This window comes from Leptodactylus fuscus, chromosome 8, assembly GCF_031893055.1.
Source record: "Leptodactylus fuscus isolate aLepFus1 chromosome 8, aLepFus1.hap2, whole genome shotgun sequence".
Classification (NCBI taxonomy): Eukaryota; Metazoa; Chordata; class Amphibia; order Anura; family Leptodactylidae; genus Leptodactylus; species Leptodactylus fuscus.
The window spans coordinates 27,036,181-27,062,051 of NC_134272.1; the positions used below are offsets into that span (position 1 = coordinate 27,036,181).

The 25,871-nt window shown below is 44.2% G+C and overlaps 1 protein-coding gene across 1 annotated transcript in view; it reads left to right on the top strand.

The window, feature by feature from the left end:
- The first annotated feature begins 305 nt into the window (after positions 1 to 305).
- Positions 306 to 25,871, top strand: part of ITGB2 (integrin subunit beta 2) — a 75,222-nt gene continuing 49,656 nt past the window's right edge. Inside the window, exons 1-2 of the mRNA XM_075284945.1 lie at positions 306 to 374; positions 24,601 to 24,661. Of these exons, the coding sequence (XP_075141046.1) occupies positions 24,604 to 24,661 (58 nt within the window). The 5' untranslated portion in view covers positions 306 to 374; positions 24,601 to 24,603. The remainder of the gene's footprint in view (positions 375 to 24,600; positions 24,662 to 25,871) is intronic.

A 25,871-nucleotide genomic window follows, 5' to 3' on the forward strand; every position in this document is an offset into this window, starting at 1 on the left:
GAGCTTTCCAGCCTTGGAGGTCCTTAGCATGTGGTACAACTATAGATATCTGGAGCTAAACAGAATCAAGAAAGAGGAGGATATCACTTTGCTTGTATTTTTTTTCATCTAAGAGTAGTAAATTTTCTTTGCATTACATTTGGCGTCGCGCAGTGCGTAGGTTGTAAGGCGCTCTCTGATATGCAGAGGTTATTGCATCACTCTCGCACCAACCTCAAGTACCAGAGGAAATCAGAAAGAGGAAGGCTTCACGTACCACACACATTTCGGTCACAAACCTAAACACGCTGTATGGAATTTAGATTTACAGTTCTACAAGTTACTGTTATAAAATGAGCTCAATGTATCTTTAAGGATAGACATCAGATGGAAAGGTAAGGACATTGTATACATGTATTGGTCTGACTGACAGCATTGCATAGACTGGAAAAAAACAAAAACGTTTTCACTGTTTTGCATAGATTTTGGGTTATCTAGGACTAGGTCCAGATGTAGTAGAGGTAACCTGAATTTCTGCAATTGCTTAAACCGCTGTACACCAAAAAACTATGAAAAGATTTTCAAATAATTTTAATATCATAAGATATCACACTGGAGCAATTTAACCTATTGCAAAAGTTGTAGTCAACTCTTCTCTCTCTGTATATAGCAATAAAGTAGCCATGCCCAGACTCTTTACTTTTATATACTGTTTGCTAACATTATACTCTTTGATATAAATGTTCCCTTTATTTTATGATCTGATTCTCTGTTCTATCTGTTCTATCTGTTATATATATATATATATATATATATATATATATATATATATATATATGTATAGTAGACTTCAGTCTTTTCATCCTATCATTGTATTCCTTTATAAAAGTTATGTTGTTGCTAAAGATCACAACAGTGGATAGCTTAAGGCTGAGGCCCCACGTTGTGGAAACGCAGCTTTTTTTGTTGCAGATTTTATTGCGTTTTTTGAGCCAAAGCCAAGAATGGCAACAGCAGGAATGGGAAATATATAGGAAATACTTATGCTTCTACCTTTTCCTCAATCCACTCTTGATGTGGCTTAAAAAATCACAACAAAATCTGCAACATAAAAAGCCCTAAAGTGCTGCGAGAACGATGCGCGGCGTGAATGCATCACGTTTTTTCCCGCAGAGCTTTGAACAGAATGTTCACGGAGTTTTCCTCTGCGGACTTTCTGTTACAATTATATCTATGGGAAAGCCGCTGGTGTTTCTGTAGATATAATTGACATGCTGCGATTTTCAAAACCGCAACGGTTTTAGAATTTGCAGTGTGTCCACGCTGTGCTTTTTTCCGCAAAGTGGGCATGGGATTCGCATGAATCCCATTCACTTTGCAAGTACTGTAAAACGCCGCAATTTTTTCCTGTGGTGTTTCCAGCCCGTGGGGCCCCGGCCTAAGATTATTTTTGTGGAAACTGTAATGGTAATGTTATAGTCGGTTTACTAATAATTAATAGAAATTAAAATCTGAATCCATATTGAATTTTATTTAGTTGGATATTTTTCTCATTTTTAATTTTAGTGTTTTTTTTCATAATTTAAATGTTCCGGTTGTGGCAGTTTTTATAATCCTTCGCACCGCCATGGTTATAAACTGTGACAAAAATGCTCCAAAACCACCAGTGTCTGTGTAACTTCGGTGGTGTTTTTTGGTGTGACTTTTATGACAATTTTTGGTGTTTTTTATAATTATTATTATTTATGTCCCTAACAGACATAATGGTCCATTTTCATGTACACATTTATAACTTAAGGACATAAAAAGAACAGAAAAAGAAAAAACAAACACATGGGATAAAATTTGTAGTATTGACCAACCAATATTTGAAATTTTAGCTCAATAAATGTTGCCAAACCTTAGTATAACGAAAATGTGATGGGCCAAGATAGAAAATTTTTTCTTTGTTCAACAATACCATTTGCCACTTTGCCCAAGGATCAGGGAGTCAGTTTTTTAAAACTCTCTGGTCGACCAATTTAGTTTGCCATATTGCTGGTGGGATTGTGTGTATGTGTGGGCAATCATTATATTGTGTGTGTGGCAGGTTTAGGGTAAATTCATATGGGGTTTTTTGGACCGGATTTTGATGCGGAATCCACCTCTGAATCCGGCTCCAAAAAATGCCTCCCATTAACTTCAATGGGAGCCATTCACTTCTTTTTCCGCTAGCGTTTTTTTTCCACTCGCAGAAAAAAGAATCGACCTGCCCTTTCTTGCACGGAATCCGCTGCAGCGTCTGCAGCGCAAACACTCCCTCTTGACTAGGCCAATTCATTTGGGCCTAATTCGGAGCGGAATGACGCAACTGGATGCCAGTGCACTGCACCGGCATCCAGTCACAGCTTGCCGTTTTATGGACTGGATTCTGAGGCAGCTGCCGCGTCAAAATCCAGTCCAAAAAAACCCCGTGTGAACTTACCCTTAAGACTAAGGCTTAGCAGTCCACAGTCAAAAAGAGCTGTGGGAAAGACCACAATGGAAATCCATCACTAAGTTAGTTAGGAAGGGCTAGAAGTGGGCGGGCTAGCTAGGGAGACAGGTTGGGGGTGTGAGGGAGTGAGAGGGGGAGGGGAGGGAGAGTGAGTGAGAGGGGGGCAGTGTGAGTCAGCTGTGAGTGAAGTGCAATGTATTATGGTAGTTGTAGGATAAACATTCAAGAAGCTACACCATATAAACATATACAGAAGATGGCAGGAGCTCCCAGAGAACCCCCAAAAATCACTCAAAACACTGCTAAAGGTATTTGGGTGCACTTATTAACCCATTAGCACAGACCTTTTTTTTTCTTTGAGCAGCAAAATAGAACAGTGAAGCATGATATGGGATGAAAATGAAAAAGTGGAGCATGTGCATGAACTAACACATTCATGTTGTCTTTAGTATATGGACGTCTTTGCTATAAGCAGACTTGTAGATGCAATGCTGCTGAGAACACATAAGGTGAAATCCGGCTCTACATGAGTCATACTGCCCATGCTAAAACGCTTGAGAAAATAGTGTCTATGTTTTTCTCATGTTAGGTTCTGACTAATTTGATATATATTGAACTAGCAGGAGGACCTGGCTTCGCACGGGTATATTTAATTTTTTGTTTGTGTAGTGGACCCATAAGAATGTTCCAAGACGTGCGTATCTAATCCTACGGCATTTGGTACTGTGTGCAGATGTGTGTATCTAATCCTCCGGCGTGTGGTACTGTGTGAAGACGCGCGTATCTAATCCTCTGGCGTGTGATACAGTGTTCTGACCTGTGTATCTAATCTTCTGGCGTGTGGTACTTTGTGCAGACGAGCGTATCTAATCCTCTGGCATGTGGAACTGTGTGCAGACGCGCGTATCTAAACCTTTGGCATGTGGAACTGTGTGCAGACGTGTGTATCTAATCCTACGGCATATGATACTGTGTGTTGACCTGGGTATCTAATCCTCCAGTGTGTGGTAGTTTGTGCAGACGCACGTATCTAATCCTGTGGCATGTGGAACTGTGTACATTGGCATGTAGCCAATCCTCCGGCGTGTGATATTGTGTGTAGTGGTATGTATCTAATCCTGCGACATGTGGAATTGTGTGCAGACGTGCGTATCTAATCCTCTGGCGTGTGATACTGTGTGCTGACCTGTGTATCTAATCCTCCAGCGTATGGTACTATGTGCAGACGTGCGTATCTAATCCTCTGGCATGTGGAACTGTGTGCAGATGCGCGTATCTAGTCCTTTAGCATGTGGAACTGTGTGCAGACGCATGTATCTTATCCTCTGGCGTGTGATACTATGTGCTGACCTGTGTATCTAATCCTCCAGCATGTGGAACTTTGTGCAGACGCGTGTATCTAATCCTGCGGCATGTGTAACTGTGTGCATTAGCATGTATCCAATCCTCCAGCGTGTGGTATTGTGTGCAGTGGTGTGTATCTAATCCTGCAGCATGTAGAAATGTGTGCAGATGTGCGTATCTAATCCTCTGGCGTGTGATACTGTGTGAAGACGTGCGTATCTAATCCTTCGGCTTGTGGAACTGTGTGCAGCCGTGCATATTTAATCCTCTGGCGTGTGGGACTGTGTGCACATGCGTGTATCTAATCCTCTGACATCTGATACTGTGTGCTGATCTGTGTATCTAATCCTCTGATGTGTGTACCTCAGTTTATCAGTGTTGGATTGTACATGTAGAGTGACCGTGTGTATTGCAGTTGGAATATGAGTGAAAGACTTGCGGGTTTGTTTTGGCTAATGGGGGGTCAGGGTGTTGGGAAAGCTGTATCTCCGAAACGGTACAGACAGACAGACAACAATTCATTTTTATAATATAGAGAGATATACGGTTAACAGGTCTGTAGGTGAAGTGGTTAAAGTGAAATAATAAAAGATTGATCCAGGCTAAGTCAATAGATCAGAAAAACAATATTCACAAAAATACATTAAAAACCTGACATGTTTTTATGTTGGTAAAAATGGCTGATTTTATCGTATTGACGGAAACAAGAATATTGCAATATGCAGAGCAGAAATTCTTTCATGTGGTATAAGATTTAAAGGATTATAATAAGGAGCAGCAGTATACACTTCAATGAGAAAACAGGCCACAGTTGATGTACATAGACACCTTGGCCTCTTTATAAATCAGATGCACATCCAGGCGGCAGAATGAAGATCTACACTCACCGGCCACATTATTAGGTACACCTGTCCAACTGCTCGTTAATAGAGATGAGCGAACAGTGTTCTATCGAACTCATGTTCGATCGGATATTAGGCTGTTCGGCATGTTCGAATCGAATCGAACACCGTGTGGTAAAGTGCGCAATTACTCGATTCCCCTCCCACCTTCCCTGGCGCCTTTTTTGCTCCAATAACAGCGCAGGGTAGGTGGGACAGGAACTACGACACCGGTGACGTTGAAAAAAGTAGGCAAAACCCATTGGCTGCCGAAAACATGTGACCCCTAATTTAAAAGAACAGTGACGCCCAGCTTCGCGTCATTCTGAGCTTGCAATTCACCGGGGACGGAGGTTTCCGTCCAGTTAGCTAGGGGTTAGATTCTGGGTAGGCAGGGACAGGCTAGGATAGGAAGGAGAAGACAACCAACAGCTCTTATAAGAGCTAAATTCCAGGGAGAAGCTTGTCAGTGTAACGTGGCACTGACGGGCTCAATCGCCGCAACCCAGCTTTCCCAGCATCCTGAATGGAATACACTAACAGTGTATTCCCGTATACCCCATATATACACCCCAAATCCCCGTTCCAAAGGTGTGCCCCCCCACCTTCACCTCAGAAATACCCTGCAAGTCCCCTAGCAATAGAATTGGGGCTATATACACCCACTATTTTTGCTACTGCCATATAGTGCCATTGTCTCACTGGGAATTCAAAGAATATATTGGGGTTACATATCACTTCAATTCCAGGGAGAAGCTTGTCAGTGTAACGTGGCACTGACGGGCTCAATCGCCGCAACCCAGCTTTCCCAGGATCCTGAATGGAACACACTGACAGTGTATTCCCGTATACCCCATATATACACCCCAAATCCCCGTTCCAACGGTGTGCCCCCCCACCTTCACCTCAGAAATACCCTGCAAGTCCCCTAGCAATAGAATTGGGGCTATATACACCCACAATTTTTGCTACTGGTATATAGTGCCATTGTCTCACTGGGAATTCAAAGAATATATTGGGGTTACGTGCACCCACAATTTTTGCTACTGGTATATAGTGCCATTGTCTGACTGGGAATTCAAAGAATATATTGGGGTTACGTGCACCCACAATTTTTGCTACTGCTATATAGTGCCAGTTTCTGACTGGTAATTCAAAGAATATATTGGGGTTACGTGCACCCACAATTTTTGCTACTGGTATATAGTGCCATTGTCTGACTGGGAATTCAAAGAATATATGGGGGTTATGTGCACCCACAATTTTTGCTACTGGTATATAGTGCCATTGTCTGACTGGGAATTCAAAGAATATATGGGGGTTACGTGCACCCACAATTTTGCTACTGCTATATAGTGCCAGTTTCTGACTGGTAATTCAAAGAATATATTGGGGTTACGTGCACCCACAATTTTTGCTACTGGTATATAGTGCCATTGTCTCACTGGGAATTCAAAGAATATATTGGGGTTATGTGCACCCACAATTTTTGCTACTGCTATATAGTGCCAGTTTCTGACTGGTAATTCAAAGAATATATTGGGGTTACGTGCACCCACAATTTTTGCTACTGCTATATAGTGCCATTGTCTGACTGGGAATTCAAAGAATATATGGGGGTTACGTGCACCCACAATTTTTGCTACTGCTATATAGTGCCATTGTCTCACTGGGAATTCAAAGAATATATTGGGGTTACGTGCACCCACAATTTTTGATACTGGTATATAGTGCCAGTTTCTGACTGGGAATTCAAAGAATATATGGGGGTTATGTGCACCCACAATTTTTGCTACTGGTATATAGTGCCATTGTATCACTGGGAATTCAAAGAATATATTGGGGTTACGTGCACCCACAATTTTTGCTACTGGTATATAGTGCCATTGTCTGACTGGGAATTCAAAGAATATATGGGGGTTATGTGCACCCACAATTTTTGCTACTGCTATATAGTGCCAGTTTCTGACTGGTAATTCAAAGAATATATTGGGGTTACGTGCACCCACAATTTTTGCTACTGGTATATAGTGCCATTGTCTCACTGGGAATTCAAAGAATATATGGGGATTACGTGCACCCACAATTTTTGCTACTGGTATATAGTGCCATTATCTCACTGGGAATTCAAAGAATATATTGGGGTTACGTGCACCCACAATTTTTGCTACTGGTATATAGTGCCATTGTCTGACTGGGAATTCAAAGAATATATGGGGGTTATGTGCACCCACAATTTTTGCTACTGGTATATAGTGCCATTGTCTGACTGGGAATTCAAAGAATATATGGGGGTTATGTGCACCCACAATTTTTGCTACTGCTATATAGTGCCAGTTTCTGACTGGTAATTCAAAGAATATATTGGGGTTACGTGCACCCACAATTTTTGCTACTGGTATATAGTGCCATTGTCTGACTGGGAATTCAAAGAATATATTGGGGTTATGTGCACCCACAATTTTTGCTACTGGTATATAGTGCCATTGTCTGACTGGGAATTCAAAGAATATATGGGGGTTACGTGCACCCACAATTTTTGCTACTGCTATATAGTGCCAGTTTCTGACTGGTAATTCAAAGAATATATTGGGGTTACGTGCACCCACAATTTTTGCTACTGGTATATAGTGCCATTGTCTGACTGGGAATTCAAAGAATATATGGGGGTTACGTGCACCCACAATTTTTGCTACTGCTATATAGTGCCAGTTTCTGACTGGTAATTCAAAGAATATATGGGGGTTATGTGCACCCACAATTTTTGCTACTGGTATATAGTGCCATTGTCTGACTGGGAATTCAAAGAATATATGGGGGTTATGTGCACCCACAATTTTTGCTACTGCTATATAGTGCCAGTTTCTGACTGGTAATTCAAAGAATATATTGGGGTTACGTGCACCCACAATTTTTGCTACTGGTATATAGTGCCATTGTCTGACTGGGAATTCAAAGAATATATTGGGGTTATGTGCACCCACAATTTTTGCTACTGGTATATAGTGCCATTGTCTGACTGGGAATTCAAAGAATATATGGGGGTTACGTGCACCCACAATTTTTGCTACTGCTATATAGTGCCAGTTTCTGACTGGTAATTCAAAGAATATATTGGGGTTACGTGCACCCACAATTTTTGCTACTGGTATATAGTGCCATTGTCTCACTGGGAATTCAAAGAATATATTGGGGTTATGTGCACCCACAATTTTTGCTACTGCTATATAGTGCCAGTTTCTGACTGGTAATTCAAAGAATATATTGGGGTTACGTGCACCCACAATTTTTGCTACTGGTATATAGTGCCATTGTCTGACTGGGAATTCAAAGAATATATGGGGGTTATGTGCACCCACAATTTTTGCTACTGCTATATAGTGCCAGTTTCTGACTGGTAATTCAAAGAATATATTGGGGTTACGTGCACCCACAATTTTTTCTACTGGTATATAGTGCCATTGTCTGACTGGGAATTCAAAGAATATATGGGGGTTATGTGCACCCACAATTTTTGCTACTGCTATATAGTGCCAGTTTCTGACTGGTAATTCAAAGAATATATTGGGGTTACGTGCACCCACAATTTTTGCTACTGCTATATAGTGCCATTGTCTGACTGGGAATTCAAAGAATATATGGGGGTTATGTGCACCCACAATTTTTGCTACTGCTATATAGTGCCAGTTTCTGACTGGTAATTCAAAGAATATATTGGGGTTACGTGCACCCACAATTTTTGCTACTGGTATATAGTGCCATTGTCTCACTGGGAATTCAAAGAATATATGGGGGTTACGTGCACCCACAATTTTTGCTACTGCTATATAGTGCCATTGTCTCACTGGGAATTCAAAGAATATATTGGGGTTATGTGCACCCACAATTTTTGCTACTGCTATATAGTGCCAGTTTCTGACTGGTAATTCAAAGAATATATTGGGGTTATGTGCACCCACAATTTTTGCTACTGCTATATAGTGCCATTGTCTGACTGGGAATTCAAAGAATATATGGGGGTTAAGTGCACCCACAATTTTTGCTACTGCTATATAGTGCCATTGTCTCACTGGGAATTCAAAGAATATATTGGGGTATGTGCACCCACAATTTTTGCTACTGGTATATAGTGCCATTGTCTCACTGGGAATTCAAAGAATATATTGGGGTTATGTGCACCCACAATTTTTGCTACTGCTATATAGTGCCAGTTTCTGACTGGTAATTCAAAGAATATATTGGGGTTATGTGCACCCACAATTTTTGCTACTGCTATATAGTGCCATTGTCTGACTGGGAATTCAAAGAATATATGGGGGTTACGTGCACCCACAATTTTTGCTACTGCTATATAGTGCCATTGTCTGACTGGGAATTCAAAGAATATATGGGGGTTACGTGCACCCACAATTTTTGCTACTGCTATATAGTGCCATTGTCTGACTGGGAATTCAAAGAATATATTGGGGTTATGTGCACCCACAATTTTTGGTACTGGTATATAGTGCCATTGTCTGACTGGGAATTCAAAGAATATATGGGGGTTATGTGCACCCACAATTTTTGCTACTGGTATATAGTGCCATTGTCTCACTGGGAATTCAAAGAATATATTGGGGTTACGTGCACCCACAATTTTTGCTACTGGTATATAGTGCCAGTTTCTGAGTGGAAATTCCCCAAATAATTTGGGGATTCATTCACCCTACATCTCAGGCTCTTGCCATATTCACCCAGGTTGTCAGTGCTGCACCAGCTCGTTCCCAGACAGCTCGGCCCGAAAAACACGTTACCTATATAGAGGATTTGGACAATGAAGACAACATGTTCTAAATCTAATGTCTGCACCTTCTCCAGAATTAAAATAAAGGCAGCGTTTAACTTTCAAATAGCACTGCACAAAGGAAGATCTTATCAGCTTGTCTCATGACATGCTACTGAAAAGTGTCATTTGTGTATCTTAATGTAAATATAGTTGTATAAGCTTTTTGGGTTTTAGGCACTGCCAAGTTATTTATTACCACCCGCTCCCTTATAATGATGATGACGCCAAAGTCACTGTGGGTGTTCAGAGCTCACAGCTTTGGTTGACATTTGTCTTGCTCTCTGTCGGTACCAGCTGTCTTTTTGGATACCGTAAAGTTATGTTGACTTTATTAACAGCTATAGAAGCTTTAGCCAGGTTGTGACGGTGTGTAACCCTAACAACACTAAGTGGGATACACATTAATAGTCAGTCTATGTACGCTAAACGTATCACTGAAGTAATTTTTTTTTCCCTCTCCCCTAATATAAGAAAGGAACAGACATTAGACCTAGACCGGGGTTCGAGGCTTGTAAAAATCCAGTATTATTTGTTCTTCATGATGTGAAATATGTGTTGAAAAGCAACCCAAGATGAAGTCAGCCATGTGTGCCAGTGTGTTACTTGGCATGCCTTTGCTGGCCCCAACTGTAAGGGTCACTCTCCATTTCCTCCATTTTCCACTCCCCTTCACACCATTTGTGGTGAAGCAATGGGATGCACTGAAGTGCACCCTCTAGCCTCGTGTGGGACAGGGACATCAGATGCCACTCCAACCCCCTCGTCTTCCTCCGCCAGCCAACGGTGCGAAGATGAGAGGAGTGTGCTCTGAATGTTTTCTGCCTAGCAGAGGCTAGTTCTCACTTACGAAAATGGCCCCCTTTGACCTGTATATCAGGCACAATGGTGTAGGTTTCAAAGAAACATGGCACCAACAAGTTGGAAAACGTGGGCCATGCGTGGATCGTGTTTGAGTCTGGCAAGCTCCAGATCTGCTACCAGGTTCCAGCCATTATCACAGGCGCAAAAATGCCAGGCCCCAGGTGTAGCAGGGAAAAAAAAATGCCATCTCAGCCAGGATGGCATCCCTGACCTCGGAGGCACTGTGCTGTCTGTCCCCCAAGCTGATCAGTTTCAGCACGGCCTGCTGACATCTCCCCACGCCAGTGTTACAGTGTTTTTCGCTAGTAGCTGGGGTGGAGGTTGCAGCATCGTAGGGTTTCAGTCTACTCCTGCCATGAATTTTGGCCTGGGAGAGGAGATAGGCCACCCCAGTTTGCACCGGGGACCAGACTACTCCACATTCACCCTGCCTGTCATTAAAGATAAGCACTGCAGCATCCCTGACCACAGGCGCTTGTCCATGTGTCGGTGGTCAAGTGGACCTTGCAGCAAAGCGCAGAGCTCTGGGCCCGACTGATGTTATGGGACACATGCAGGCGCAAGGCAGGGACAGCACACCAAGAGAAGTAGTAACGGCTAGGCCCAGCATAGGGAGGTGCCCCAGCTGCCATCTGCTGACGGAAGGCCTGGGTCTCCAGAAGCATAAACAAACACCAACATCTCCAGGGCCAGCAGTTTATCGATGAGGCTGTTAAAGGCTTGGGCATGGGGGTGGGTTGTGTTGTACTTCTGCCTGCAATGAAAAGCTTGGGAAATGTGGAGTGGCTGGGAAGAGGCGCATGATGGTGCAGGCCAAAAGGGCGCATGAGGGTGAACTCCCCAATGTGTCAGAGATAGGTGTGTAGGTGTCCTTGCATCATATACTTGCACCATATTTGGCTTTGGAAGTTAATTTTGTGCCAAAAAGTGGTTAAGACAGCGATCCCTCAGCTACTCCCGTTACACTGTCTATTGAAGTTACCATCTGTGGAAGTGGACCACCATTTCTAAGATCCCAAAGGAAGCAGGCAAGAGATGTGCAGTTCAGAAAAAAAGATGAGAAAATAAGTTTAGGCTGTAGAGCACAGAGGGATCGGAGAGGACAGAGCTGGTGTCGGCCAGGTATTCCCACAACATGCGCCTATACTTGTCCCTCCTGGTGACACTAGGCCCCTGAGTGGCAGTAATTTGTCCAGGGGGGCCATTAACGTGTTCCAGACCTAGGAATAAGTCTTCCAACAGGGTAGAGTTTTGCATGCCTTTGCTTCTACCCACTGTTTTTGCTGCTTAGCTTCCCTCCACATCGACACTGCTTTCACCCCTAAACATCACCCCAGTTTATGCCTTTGCTTCTACCCTGTTTTTTTTGTTGAATTAGCTTCCCTCCACATCTACACTGCTTTAGCCCCTAAACATCACCCCAGTTTATGCCTTTGCTTCTACCCTGTTTTTTTTGTTGAATTAGCTTCCCTCCACATCTACACTGCTTTAGCCTCTAAACATCACCCCAGTTTATGCCTTTGCTTCTACCCAGGTTTTTTGTTGATTTAGCTTCCCTCTACATCTACACTGCTTTAGCCCCTAGACATCACCCCTGTCCATGTGGGGTCGGTGGCCTCGTCATCCACCAACTCCTCTTCCAATTGCGCACTGGCCCCTTACTGCAAACCGCACATGACCACAGCTTGCCCTGATGGCAACTGTGTCTCATGATCCCCACTTAGGTCCAGACAAGTCGGTGGCGGGTCCAAAACCCCAAAATTGGAAGGAAATGGCGGATGCTGCAGTATTTCTAACACCTGTTCCTGGTGCTCGGGCCTGGTCTGTGTTGTACCCTGCACCCTGCTTAACGCAGCTGCCATATCCGAAGTTGTGCTGAGCGCATGCTAATGTTTCGTGTCCAGTGCAATGGATGGGATGGGATTTCACATAAGTCTGCCACCCATGGCCACTCATGGTTGAGCAACTGAGGGAGTTGACTTTGACGAACCCGAGGGTTTTGGAGTTGGAACTACATCAAAGGTCTGTGCTGCTCACACACTCTGCTCAACACATGATATGTTTGGTGCCAGCAGTGTGGAGACGTCGCACAACAGCCGTTGTTCCAGCAGGTACAGGCGTTGTAGGAGTGCATAGAGGCTAGCAGCGGCAACTATAGACTTTAAAAACTATCCGCACAAGCGCCACACTTTCACCAGTAGCTCAGGAACATTGGGGTACCTTTTTCAAAAGATTAGCAGCAATGAGTTAAAAACGTGGCCCAGGCATGGAATATGTTGCAGGCTGCCAAGCTACAGAGCCGATCCCAGGTTACGGCCATTATCACACATGACAACATGCCTGGGCCCAGGTGCAGTGGCAAAAACCACATTGCCGTCTCATCGAGGATGGCATGACTCACTTTGTAGGCAGTGTGCTGTCTGGCCCCCAAGCTGATGAGCTTCAGCACGGCCCGCTGACGTCTCCCCACACCAGTGTTGCAGCGTTTCCAGCTCGTAGCTGGGGTCAATTTAACAGCGGAGGAGGGTGGTGTTTCAGCCCTCCTCCCAGGAATGTTGTGTGGGGAGACAAGTCAGTCCACCACATTTTGCGACCCGGTCCATGCCTCAAGTACATTCAACCACTGTGCCAAGATTGAAAGGTAGCGTCCCTGTCCGCATGCACTTGTCCATTCGTAGCTGGTCACGTGGATCTTTTGGGCAAAGCGCTGAACTTAGGGACCGCCTCATGTTTGGGGAAAAGTGCTGGTGTGGACGGCACAGTGAGGTGGCGCAGTAGCCAGCAGGCCCAAAAAGGGCAGAGTGTCCACAAGCTGGGACCCCAACATCTCCTGGGCCAGAATTTTTGAGATGAGGCCGTTGAAGCCTTGGGCATGTGGGTGGGTTGTGCTGTACTTTAGCCTGGAATGAAAGGCCTGGGAGATGGGGAGTCGCATTGCAAAGTGTGTAAACCACACTCAGTTTGTCCTCGACCTATACATTTAGAAATGATCTCCCCCAGCGAGGAACGTGGCCTCGATGGGGGAATTTTTCTAAGGAAGCTAGAAAAGAGGGCATCTTGGGCCTTGCTGGCTCAGGTCTAGCTTCTGTCATGCAGCTGTCTTCTGCCTCTGGACATCCCTTTGCCTCTAGCCACCTTTTTCCCTTCTTAGCTTGCCTCCACATCCACACTGCTTTTGCCCCTAGACATGACCCCAGTCCATGCCTTAGCTTGTACCCCCAGTTTTTGCTGCATAGCTTGCCTCCACATCCACACTGCTTTTGCCCCTAGACATCACCCCAGTCCATGCCTTAGCTTGTACCCCCAGTTTTTGCTGCTTAGCTTGCCTCCACATCCACACTGCTTTTGCCCCTAGACATCACCCCAGTCCATGCCTTAGCTTGTACCCCCAGTTTTTCCTGCTTAGCTTGCCTCCACATCCACACTGCTTTTGCCCCTAGACATCATCCCTATCCATGCCTCTGCCCCTAGCCATAACTCTGCCACCCCTGGAAACTCATGGTGCAGAAACTTTGGGAGCTGACTTTGATGAACCCTTGGGTTTTGTAGATGGAACTCCATAAAAGGTCTGTGCAGCTCACACACCCTGCTCAAGATATGGTATTGTAGGGTTTCAGCGTGTGTGAATGACGGACAACAGCCTGTGTTTGGACAGATGTAGGCCTTGCTAGAGTGTTTTTAGGCTAGCAGCGACTCCTGTGCACTTGCAAAAGTGGGTGCACAAGCGCTGCATTTTCAACAGTAGCTTCGGTACATTTGGGTATGTTTTCAAAAAACTTTGCACCACTAGGTTAGACGTGGGCCAAACATTGAACGTGTTGGAGGCTGGCAAGCTCCAGAGCTGCTACCAGGTTCCAGCCATTATCACAGGCGCAAAAATGCCAGGCCCCAGGTGTAGCAGGGAAAAAAAAATGCCATCTCAGCCAGGATGGCATCCCTGACCTCGTAGGCACTGTGCTGTCTGTCCCCCAAGCTGATGAGCTTCAGCACCGCCTGCTGACGTCTCCCCACACCAGTGTTTTAGCGTTTGCCGCTAGTAGCTGGGGTGGAGGTTGCAGCGTCGTAGGGTTTCAGTCTACTCCTGCCATGAATTTTGGCCTGGGAGAGGAGATAGGGTACCTCAGTTTGCACCCCGGGACCAGACTCCACCACATTCACCCTGCCTGTCCTTAAAGATAAGCAGCATCCCTGACCACAGGCGCTTGTCCAAGTGTCGGTGGTCAAGTGGACCTTGCAGCAAAGCGCGGAACTAAGGGCCCACCTGATGTTGAATGACACGTGCTGGTGCAATGCGGGGACGCCACACCGGGAGAAGTTGTGACGGCTAGGGACGGCATAGTGAGGTGCCACAGTTGCCATCAGGTCCGGGAAGGCGGGAGTTTCAACAAGCCGGAACGCCAACCTCTCCTGGGCCAGCAGTTTAGCGATGTTGGCGTTCTAGGCTTGTGTGGGTGGGTGGTTAGCGATGTATTTCTGCTGGCGCTCCAATGTCTGAGAGATGGTGGGTTGTTGTAAAGAAGCGCCTGATGGTGCCTTTGATGGTGCAGGAGAAGGAGATAAGACAGAAACAGGGGAGGATGAGGGAGAAGTCAACAAAGTGGCGGATGCAGATGAAGTGATGTCCTGGCTCGTCCTCTGGAGTGCATCGCCAGCACTGTGAGCAGAGGCAGTGGCATGAACGGCGGGCGACGTTTGTCCTGCCGTTGCTGCCTGCCACTGATTCCATTGCTTGGATTCCAAATGACGGTGCATTGAAGTGGTGGACAGGTTGCTCTTCTCAGGGCCCCTACTTGATTTCGAGAGGCAAATTGTGTAGACGACACTATATCTGTCCTCGGCGCATTCCTTGAAAAAACTCTACACCTTCAAGAAACGTGCCCTCGATGGGGGAGTTTTTCTGGGCTGGGTACAAAAGGGAACATCTTCGGACATTCCGGGTCTGGCCTGGCTTCGGCAAAGCAGCTGACCTCTGCCTCTGGACATGTCTCTGCCTCTAGCTACCCTTTTTGGTGCTGCACCTGCCTCAACATCCACACTACTTTCCCAGCTTGACATCCGCCTTGTCCAGGTGGGGTCGGTGTCCTCGTCATCCACCACCTCCTCTTCCAACTCCTGTCTCGCCTCCTCCTCCTGCACAATGCGCATGTCAACTGGCTGCCCTGACAGCAACTGCGTCTCATTGTCGTCGATGAGGGTGGGTTGCTGGTCATCCGCCACCAAATCCACCGGAGATGGAATGGAGGAGACTCTAGTGTTTGAGCATCTGGACACAGATACTCGTCTGTTAGGTCCGTGGAATCGCGAAATGGAGGGGCAGGTTGCGGTACAGTCAAAGGAAGGGAGAACAGTTCTGGGGAGCAGGGACAGTTGGGGTTATTGTTCTGGGAAGATTGGGAATTTTGGGTGGAAGGAGGACAAGACTGTTGGGTAAGAGGAGGTAGAGGCTGACTGGCTGGTGGACAATGTGCTTTAAGCGTTATCCGACAGCCATTGCAAGACCTGTTCCTGGTTCTCGGGCCTACTAATCTTTGTACCATTCAGCCTAGTTAATGTGGAACTTTTGTGCAAAGCGCAGAACTTAGGGCCCGCCTGATGTTAAGGGACACACGCTGGTACAAGGCTCAACTCACCCTAAGTGCCAAAAACACTGCTGGTGCAAGGCTCTACTCATGCCAAGGGCCTCAATCTCTGCTGGTAGCTCAGCTTAAGGTCCTGTAACTTTGTTTGGAAGGGCTCATGTTAAGGGCTAGAAAAGTGAATTTTGGAAGGTCTGACCACATCACACACACACACACACACACACTCAATATGACAGTTAAGGGTGAGGGCTTTTGGATTTCCCATTGTCTATTCCATCCGTGGTTGTCATGGGGAACGTGATTTAAAGGGGTGGTTGTTACTGTTTGTTGAGCTTAAATTGGGGTTTGTGTCCATCCATTTGGGGAGTAAAGAAGGTTTCCAGGTATTTTCCCACTTTGATAGAGGTTTTTTGGAATGTGTAAAGTGTGTAGTTGTTAGGCTGTGATGTTGGGGTAATAGAGGGTCTTTGGTGTGTTAGATGCCCCCAGACATGCTTCCCCTGCTGTCCCAGTGTCATTCCAGAGGTGTTGGCATCATTTCCTGGGGTGTCATAGTGGACTTGGTGACCCTCCAGACACGGATTTGGGTTTCCCCCTTAACGAGTATCTGTTCCCCATAGACTATAATGGGGTTCGAAACACGTTCGAACACACGAACATTGAGCGGCTGTTCGAATCGAATTTCGAACCTCGAACATTTTAGTGTTCGCTCATCTCTACTCGTTAACACTTAATTTCTAATCAGCCAATCACATGGCGGCAACTCAGTGCATTTAGGCATGTAGACATGGTCAAGACAATCTCCTGCAGTTCAAACCGAGCATCAGTATGGGGAAGAAAGGTGATTTGAGTGCCTTTGGACGTGGCATGGTTGTTGGTGCCAGAAGGGCTGGTCTGAGTATTTCAGAAACTGCTGATCTACTGGGATTTTCACGCACAACCATCTCTAGGGTTTACAGAGAATGGTCCAAAAAAGAAAAAACATCCAGTGAGCGGCAGTTCTGTGGGCGGAAATGCGTTGTTGATGCCAGAGGTCAGAGGAGAATGGCCAGACTGGTTCGAGCTGATAGAAAGGCAACAGTGACTCAAATAGCCACCCGTTACAACCAAGGTAGCCAGAAGAGCATCTCTGAACGCACAGTACGTCGAACTTTGAGGCAGATGGGCTACAGCAGCAGAAGACCACACCGGGTGCCACTCCTTTCAGCTAAGAACAGGAAACTGAGGCTACAATTTGCACAAGCTCATCCAAATTGGACAATTGAAGATTGGAAAAACGTTGCCTGGTCTGATGAGTCTCGATTTCTGCTGCGACATTCGGATGGTAGGGTCAGAATTTGGCGTCAACAACATGAAAGCATGGATCCATCCTGCCTTGTATCAACGGTTCAGGCTGCTGGTGGTGGTGTCATGGTGTGGGGAATATTTTCTTGGCACTCTTTGGGCCCCTTGGTACCAATTGAGCATCGTTGCAATGCCAAAGGCTACCTGAGTATTGTTGCTGACCATGTCCATCCCTTTATGACCACAATGTACCCAACATCTGATGGCTACTTTCAGCAGGATAATGCGCCATGTCATAAAGCTGGAATCATCTCAGACTGGTTTCTTGAACATGACAATGAGTTCACTGTACTCCAATGGCCTCCACAGTCACCAGATCTCAATCCAATAGAGCATCTTTGGGATGTGGTGGAACGGGAGATTCGCATCATGGATGTGCAGCCGACAAATCTGCGGCAACTGTGTGATGCCATCATGTCAATATGGACCAAAATCTCTGAGGAATGCTTCCAGCACCTTGTTGAATCTATGCCACGAAGAATTGAGGCAGTTCTGAAGGCAAAAGGGGGTCCAACCCGTTACTAGCATGGTGTACCTAATAAAGTGGCCGGTGAGTGTATATTAGTACATAGCAATGAAACCCTTTTGTGTGAATAAACTCTAGACATAGCCAGGGGCAGCCTATCTCCTGCTCCTGTACTAATACGTATTGCCAGTTTAGGCTAGGTTCACATCTGCGCTTGAGTTTCCTTTCAGGGGGTTCACTTGGGTAATGATAAACCAAAGCCACATGAAAAAGCAGTTACCTTAGGAAACCTGTAGACCCCATAAACTATAATAGGGTCCACGTGGTTTCCACTCAAAAAGGGAGAAAAATGCGGAGAGAAAAGCGCTGTTTGCAGAGAGGGGAACAGAATCCCCATACGGAGACCGAGCGCAGTTGTGAACCGAGCCATATATTGTAGCAGTTGCCAAAAGGGGTTGAGTCCCAAGTAGCTGTATGTCTGGTTTTATACCACACCGAAAATTGCTTCTGGTGTTACATGAAATGTAACATTATCAGTTCTACCTAGAAAATAGTCTGAGCTAGTTAAAGACACAGTCAGGAATTTGAGCTGTATATGCAGCATAGAAAAATCCCATGTCTGACTGCATTTTTTAATATATTAGTTTTTGTTACGGCTAGAGCTGTAATCTTGGTAACATATGAAAGCCGAGAATCTTAGCTTTCATATGACACCAGAAGCAATTTGGGTGGTATAACGCTAGAGATACAGCTATTTAAAGTGCTCTGGCAATTGCTACAACTGTACCCACTGATAATACAAACGTGTACAGATTTTTCCTGCTCAGTCAGAGGGCTACTAGGGAGAACTTTAGAGCCTATATTGTATTAAAAGAAAGTTAGATAGGTTAATAAAGTATATTACAAAAGTGTTCACTAGAGATGAGCGAACAGTCAAATATTCGAGATTCGATATTCGTTTCGAATAGCCCCTCAATATTCGACTATTCGAACGAATATCGAACTCCATTATAGTCTATGGGGGAAAAAATGTTCGTTTCAGGGGATCCCACTTTTCGACTCAGGAGAGTCACCAAGTCCACTATGACACCCCAGGAAATGATGCCAACACCCTGGAATGCAACCGGGACAGCAGGGGAAGCATGTCTGGGGGCATCTAACATGCGTTGATTGGCCGAATGCTGTACTCTGTATGGCATTTGGCCAATCAACGATGGTCAAGTCAGCTCCCGCATATCGCAAGCTGACAGGGATCCCAACCAGATAGAGCCCCAAAGAGCGGTGTGAGTGACATTTCCACCTAAATAAAGGTAATCCCTAGCTAACTCTGCCAGTACATCTATCCCTGTCTCACAGTCACATACTTCACAGTCTCAAATTAACCGAATGTTAAATCCACCATTCGTATAAAGTGGAGGTCACCTGATTTAGCCAGCCAATTACTTTTTCCGATTTTTTTTTTTGATGCCTCCGTTGTCGTAGTTCCTGTCCCACCTCCCCTGCACTGTTATTGGTGCAAAAAAAGCGCCAGGGAAGGGGGGGAGGGGATACAAATTTTTAGTGTATTTGCCTTGTAGTATTCGATTGTAATTGAATACCTCGAATGGCCTGATATTCGATCGAATACTTATTCTATTGAACGGTCTTTGCTCATCTCTAGTGTTCACCAAACACTCTCCATGGAATTGCAAGAAAACAGTGACACAGCTCTTATACTTTAGCTGGATAGATCCCCAGGTTACGGTACTCAGAGAATCCACTACTTGTCAGCAGGACACAGCAACAATGTCAGAACAGAACTATAGGTCGAAAAAGAAAATAAATCAGTTGCAACAATCCAGAAGCAAGAAACAAAGGCAGAGTTAGGCTATTTTCACATGACCGAATTTCTTGGATGTGGTGTCCATCTTTGAACACAATAAGACATGGCCTTTTTTTTTTTTTACAAATCAATCCCATGCGTCCATTTTCATGAACCTGCTTCATTTTCTGTTGCAAATGGGTCATTGAAAGAAAAACAGATCACATGCTAGATCCAAAGTTTTTCATGGCTGAGAAGCGTCACAGTCACAGTAAATAAAGCTTGAGAGTTCTGTTCAGGAGTCACAATCGGTACAGACATGAATCGTGACAATAGAAAAGGAGAAAGCAATAAGTAGAATTCAGGCTAGAGGCAATTTCTCATTGATTTTATGCCATTTTCTTTCATAAAAGTTTCTAAAGTTATATTCTTAGCCAACATTCCTTGCAATTACTGAACCAAAGGATAAGTAAACATAAACAGTAAATCTATGTGGCGTCAAAGTAGTTAAAAGAGGGAAGTTGAAATGTTACAATACTTATTTTTCCAGAATAACTGTCATAATCAACATTTCTCAAAGTTTTCAGACACAGAAAGCAAACAACAAAACACAAAAAATATTGTTGTTTGCAATATAAATAATTTTGGTGCACATTGGGAGCATTGAGTGTAAGACCGGCACACATTGAAGTCTATGGGATTCTGTTCTACAGCGGTTACTTTGACACGTGTTTACGTGTCTGAATGAGCAGAGCATAACTCGTGTGAAAGCAGCCTTTGGCTTAAAAAAACACAGCAAAATCTGCATTGACTTTAAAGGGATTCTACCATTAAAGCAACTTTTTTTCTAATTACCACGTCGGAATAGCCTTAAGAAAAGCTATTCGTCTCTTACCTTTAGATGTGGTCTCCGTCGCGGCGTTCCTTAGAAATACCGGTACTTACCGGTATGCTAAAGAGGTGTCAGGAGCAATGGGGGCGTCCTTCTTCTTCATCTGCCTCCTCCCCTTGTCTGTCGTCTTCTTTCTTCGTTATGTCTGACGCCTCTGACAGCGAGACCCTGTTAGAGCCGACTGTACAAGCTCAGTAAGGTCCGTACAGCCTCCGACACCTGGATGAGTTCACTCACGCGTCGGAGGACTGTATGGACCTTACTGAGCATGTGCAGTCGGCTCTAACAGGGTCTCGCTGTCAGAGGCGTCAGACATGACGAAGAAAGAAGACGACAGACAAGGGGAGGAGGCAGATGAAGAAGAAGGATGCCCCCATTGCTGCAGAGACCTCATTAGCATACCGGTAAGTACCTGTATTTCTAAGGAACGGCGCTACGGAGACCAGATCTAAAGGTAGGAGACGAATAGCCTTTCTTAAGGCTATTCCAACGTGGTAATTAGAAAAAAAGTTGCTTTAATGGTAGAATCCCTTTAAGGAGAAGTGTAGGAGCTGTTGTCTCTCCACCTGGTTATGTGCCCTCACTTATCCACTCCCAACTTTTGCTAAATACAGTCCTATGAAAAAGTTTGGGCACCCCTATTAATCTTAATCATTTTTAGTTCTAAATATTTTGGTGTTTATAACAGCCATTTCAGTTTGATATATCTAATAACTGATGGACACAGTAATATTTCAGGATTGAAATGAGGTTTATTGTACTAACAGAAAATGTGCAATATGCATTAAAACAAAATTTGACCGGTGCAAAAGTATGGGCACCTCAACAGAAAAGTGACATTAATATTTAGTAGATCCTCCTTTTACAAAGATAACAGCCTCTAGTCGCTTCATGTAGCTTTTAATCAGTTCCTGGATCCTGGATGAAGGTATTTTGGACCATTCCTCTTTACAAAACAATTCAAGTTCAGTTCAGTGTGATGGTGGCCGAGCATGGACAGCCCGCTTCCAATCATCCCACAGATGTTCAATGATATTCAGGTCTGGGGACTGGGATGGCTATTCCAGAACATTGTAATTGTTCCTCTGCATGAATGCCTGAGTCGATTTGGAGCGGTGTTTTGGATCATTGTCTTGCTGAAATATCCATCCCCGGCGTAACTTCAACTTCGTCACTGATTCTTGAACATTATTCTCAAGAATCTGCGGATGCTGAGTGGAATCCATGCGACCCTCAACTTTAACAAGATTCCCGGTGCCGGCATTGGCCACACAGCCCCAAAGCATGATGGAACCTCCACCAAATTTTACAGTGGGTAGCAAGTGTTTTTCTTGGAATGCTGTTTTTTTGGACGCCATGCATAACGCCTTTTTGTATGACCAAACAACTCAATCTTTGTTTCATCAGTCCACAGGACCTTCATCCAAAATGAAGCTGGCTTGTCCAAATGTGCTTTTGCATACCTCAGGCGACTCTGTTTGTGGCGTGCTTGCAGAAACGGCTTCTTTCTCATCACTCTCCCATACAGCTTCTCCTTGTGCAAAGTGCGCTGTATTGTTGACCGATGCACAGTGACACCATCTGCAGCAAGATGATGCTACAGCTCTTTGGAGGTCATCTGTGGATTGTCCTTGACTGTTCTCACCATTCTTCTTCTCTGCCTTTCTGATATTTTTCTTGGCCTGCCACTTCTGGGCTTAACAAGAACTGTCCCTGTGGTCTTCCATTTCCTTACTATGTTCCTCACAGTGGAAACTGACAGGTTAAATCTCTGAGACAACTTTTTGTATCCTTCCCCTGAACAACTATGTTGAACAATCTTTGTTTTCAGATCATTTGAGAGTTGTTTTGAGTAGCCCATGATGCCACTCTTCAGAGGAGATTCAAATAGGAGATCAACTTGCAATTGGCCACCTTAAATACCTTTTCTTATGATTGGATACATCTGGCTATGAAGTTCAAAGCTCACTGAGGTTACAAAACCAATTTTGTGCTTCAGTAAGTCAGTAAAAAGTAGTTAGGGGAATTCAAATCAATAAAATGATAAGGGTGCCCATACTTTTGCACCGCTCAAATTGTGGTTTAATGCATATTGCACATTTTCTGTTAGTACAATAAACCTCATTTCAATCCTGAAATATTACTGTGTCCATCAGTTATTAGATATATCAAACTGAAATGGCTGTTGCAAACACCAAAATATTTAGAACAAAAAATGATTAAGATTAATAGGGGTGCCCAAACTTTTTCATAGGACTGTATATAGAAGATTTAAGAAACTGTTGTACACATTAATGATGGTCCCTAGTTTGGTATGTGACCTTACAACTTTTGTAATAGACAGTACCAGGACATCTTAAAACAGAGCTAAGAAAGCTACAATTGAAGTGGAAGAATTGTCAAGAATCAATATTATCCCTTTACAATACAACCCCATCCACAGGATCGGGAGTAAGTACTTGCTGTATCAGGGTCTGATTCCTGAGATTTATGAGTAAAGATGAGCAAATCAATTTGGAATAAACTGTCTTTGTTCCAAATTTACCAAAACATTCAGATTCCACAAAATTCAAAATTTGATCTGCCGGGCCCACAGCAGTAATAATGTAAATTAATCTCCAAAACATAATTGGTTCCAGTGTTTTTGCACTGGATACTGAATTCATATGATCCAATGGAGCCAGCCCAACTATTGATGTCAATAGCTGTGGAGACTACTGTCTATGAATACAGGAGACAAGCCCTATTCATTTCAATGGCTGGGCTGACGCCCACTTTCAAATAACAGCTCGAACATCAAAGGTTCCCTGGAAAAGCTGTAAAAATTAGAGATAAGCGAGTAGTATTCAATCAAGTAGGTATACTATCGGATACTACGGTATTTGAAATACTCATACTTGGTCGAATACCACGTGGTAAACGCCTTTTATGTTTACCGCGTTGATTCAACTGAGTATGAGTATTTCGAATACCGTAGTATCTGATCTAATACCTACTCGATTGAATACTACTCGCTCATCTCTAGTAAAAATCTTTTACTGCTTGTCTTAGCCATTGGGCACTTCAATTTATTCTAACAAATCAAAACTTTCCCGATTCATGAAAATTTCACCAAACCGATGTGCACCACCATTCCATTCACACAGGACTCTTGCAGATCCACAGTTCTCATGATTAGAAACGCAGTTTCCGACCTTATAAGTGTGCTGGTTCATTTTTTATATAGCCTGGTTATATACAGTATATACTCGAGTATAAGCCGAATTTTTCAGCACAGTTTTTGTGCTGAAAAGGCCCCCCTCGGCTTATACTCGAGTCAGCAAAAAAAAATTATTATTATTATTATTTATTTATTTTTTTTAGGAGGGGGGGGGGGTCTATGACCAGCCGCAATATCAATGTATAGAAACTCCCATAAAATAGTGAGGGAAAAAAGAAGCTTTAAAAATTTTTTTGAAAAAGTTGTAAATCCCTCCTCTCCCTAGAATACATACAAAAGTAGAAAATGACTGTGAAACACATACACATTAGGTATCCCTGTGTCTGACAGTGCCCGATCTACTGAATATAGGGGATCTGCAGTGCTCCTGTTCTGTCGGGAAAGGGTTAATAGGAGCACCGCAGATACCCTATATTCAGCCAGACTGAATTCCAAGTGGGGGAAAAAAAACTCAGTCCTCAAGCTCAGGGAAGGGGCAGACAGACAACCAAAACACCCCCTTCCCTTCCCCAGCACCTACTGCACCCAAAAACTCCGACCATTTTAATTTTTGAAATTTTCCAGTAGCTGCTGCATTTCCCCCCTCGGCTTATACTCGAATCAATAAGTTTTCACAGTTTTTTGTGGTAAAATTAGGGGCCTCGGCTTATATTCGGGTCGGCTTATACTCGAGTATATACGGTAGTTATCATTTGATATTTTGGTTGTGTCCAATGCATTTTTGTATCTGTAGTTAAAAAAGAAATGGAGGCTTGGAGATAAGAATATCTGAGGAAAGCCTTCATGGCTTCATAATACGAGACTGGAAGACATTCCACTTTATTAATATTTAATATTATCTTTGTTGAATAGAACTTTGTTAATGCGATTTAACCTCAGCTCTTCGGTCTCTACGGGAAGCCATTGTATAATCAAGAATTTGTATATTTCAGGAAATGTTCCGGTGCATTGTATTTCTGTTGATATCAGCTGAAATCATCAGTTCCCAATTTGGTGAGTAATTGTGTATATCGTATAGTAATTTAGGACAGAGGAGCCAACAAAATCAGCAAATAATAGGAAGCAATATCTGACTTTTCACAATATCTTCACCATTACCGCTGTGTTTTTATTGCTCAATTGCATGTAAATTAAAAAATAATGCACCTTTACAAATATGATAAAATAACAATTTTCTTTCCCATGCAGACCTGCAGACAATGATACTGTTTTTATAATGTCTCCTCTGTACACCAATACAATGGATTTAATACAACATGTGGTAGATGTGTGGACTTTTCCTCTGCGGACTTTCTGTTTCCATTATACCTATAGGGAAGCTGCCTGCGGTTCCTTAGGTATAGTTGGCATGCTGTGATTTCCAAAACCGCAACAGTTTTGGAAATCACAACATGTCCGATGTGCATATTTTATCACAATGTGTGGATGGGATTTACCAGAATCCTATTGACTTTGCAATGACTGCATTTTTTTTCCCATGACGTTTCCACTGCGGCCAAACCATGCCGTTATCGCCTCGTGGGGACCCGGCCTAGAAGGGTTTTCCCCTGAACATAACCAAATTTTTATCTGTAGACAATAAAATGTAAATATTTTTGCAAATATGAGTAATTAAAAATTTTGCAGAATTTTAAAGATTTTCTCTAACTTTCTTAATGTCTTTTGTCTTGATAAGTTGCCAATGGATACTATCATGAGTGCACAAGCTTTCTAAGGTCTGGGACTTGTCAGAAGTCCCGTTATGATTTTCTTATTGTCAGGGGTGAACCTAGGCTTTGTGCCACCTGAGGCGGACGTCAGAAAGACGAGCAGAGGGGCGGGCGGAGCGGAGGGGGCGGGGCGGCACCGGCGGCGTTAGCAGGCAGGGAGAGGACCTGCTCTCTGTTAAGCGTGAGGGGCGGCCGCTGGAGCAGCGCTGCGTCCACAGGGCCACCCCAATCCACCGCTCGCTTCCCCTGCCGGACTGCCAAGACGGTGACACTAAGCCAGTCCAGGACAGCTTGTCCTGGACTGGCTTAGGTAAGCAAAAATGCTGCCCCCCCTCCCCCCGGGGCCCCGGAATAGCGCCGCCTGAAGCGGTCGCTTCAGGTCGCCTCATGAGAGGTGCGGCGCTGCTTATTGTGACCGAGTTATCTTCTCATACATGTAGTGTTCCTGTATGATAACCTGTCCACAATAAGAAAATCATGGCTGGTAGGAAGTT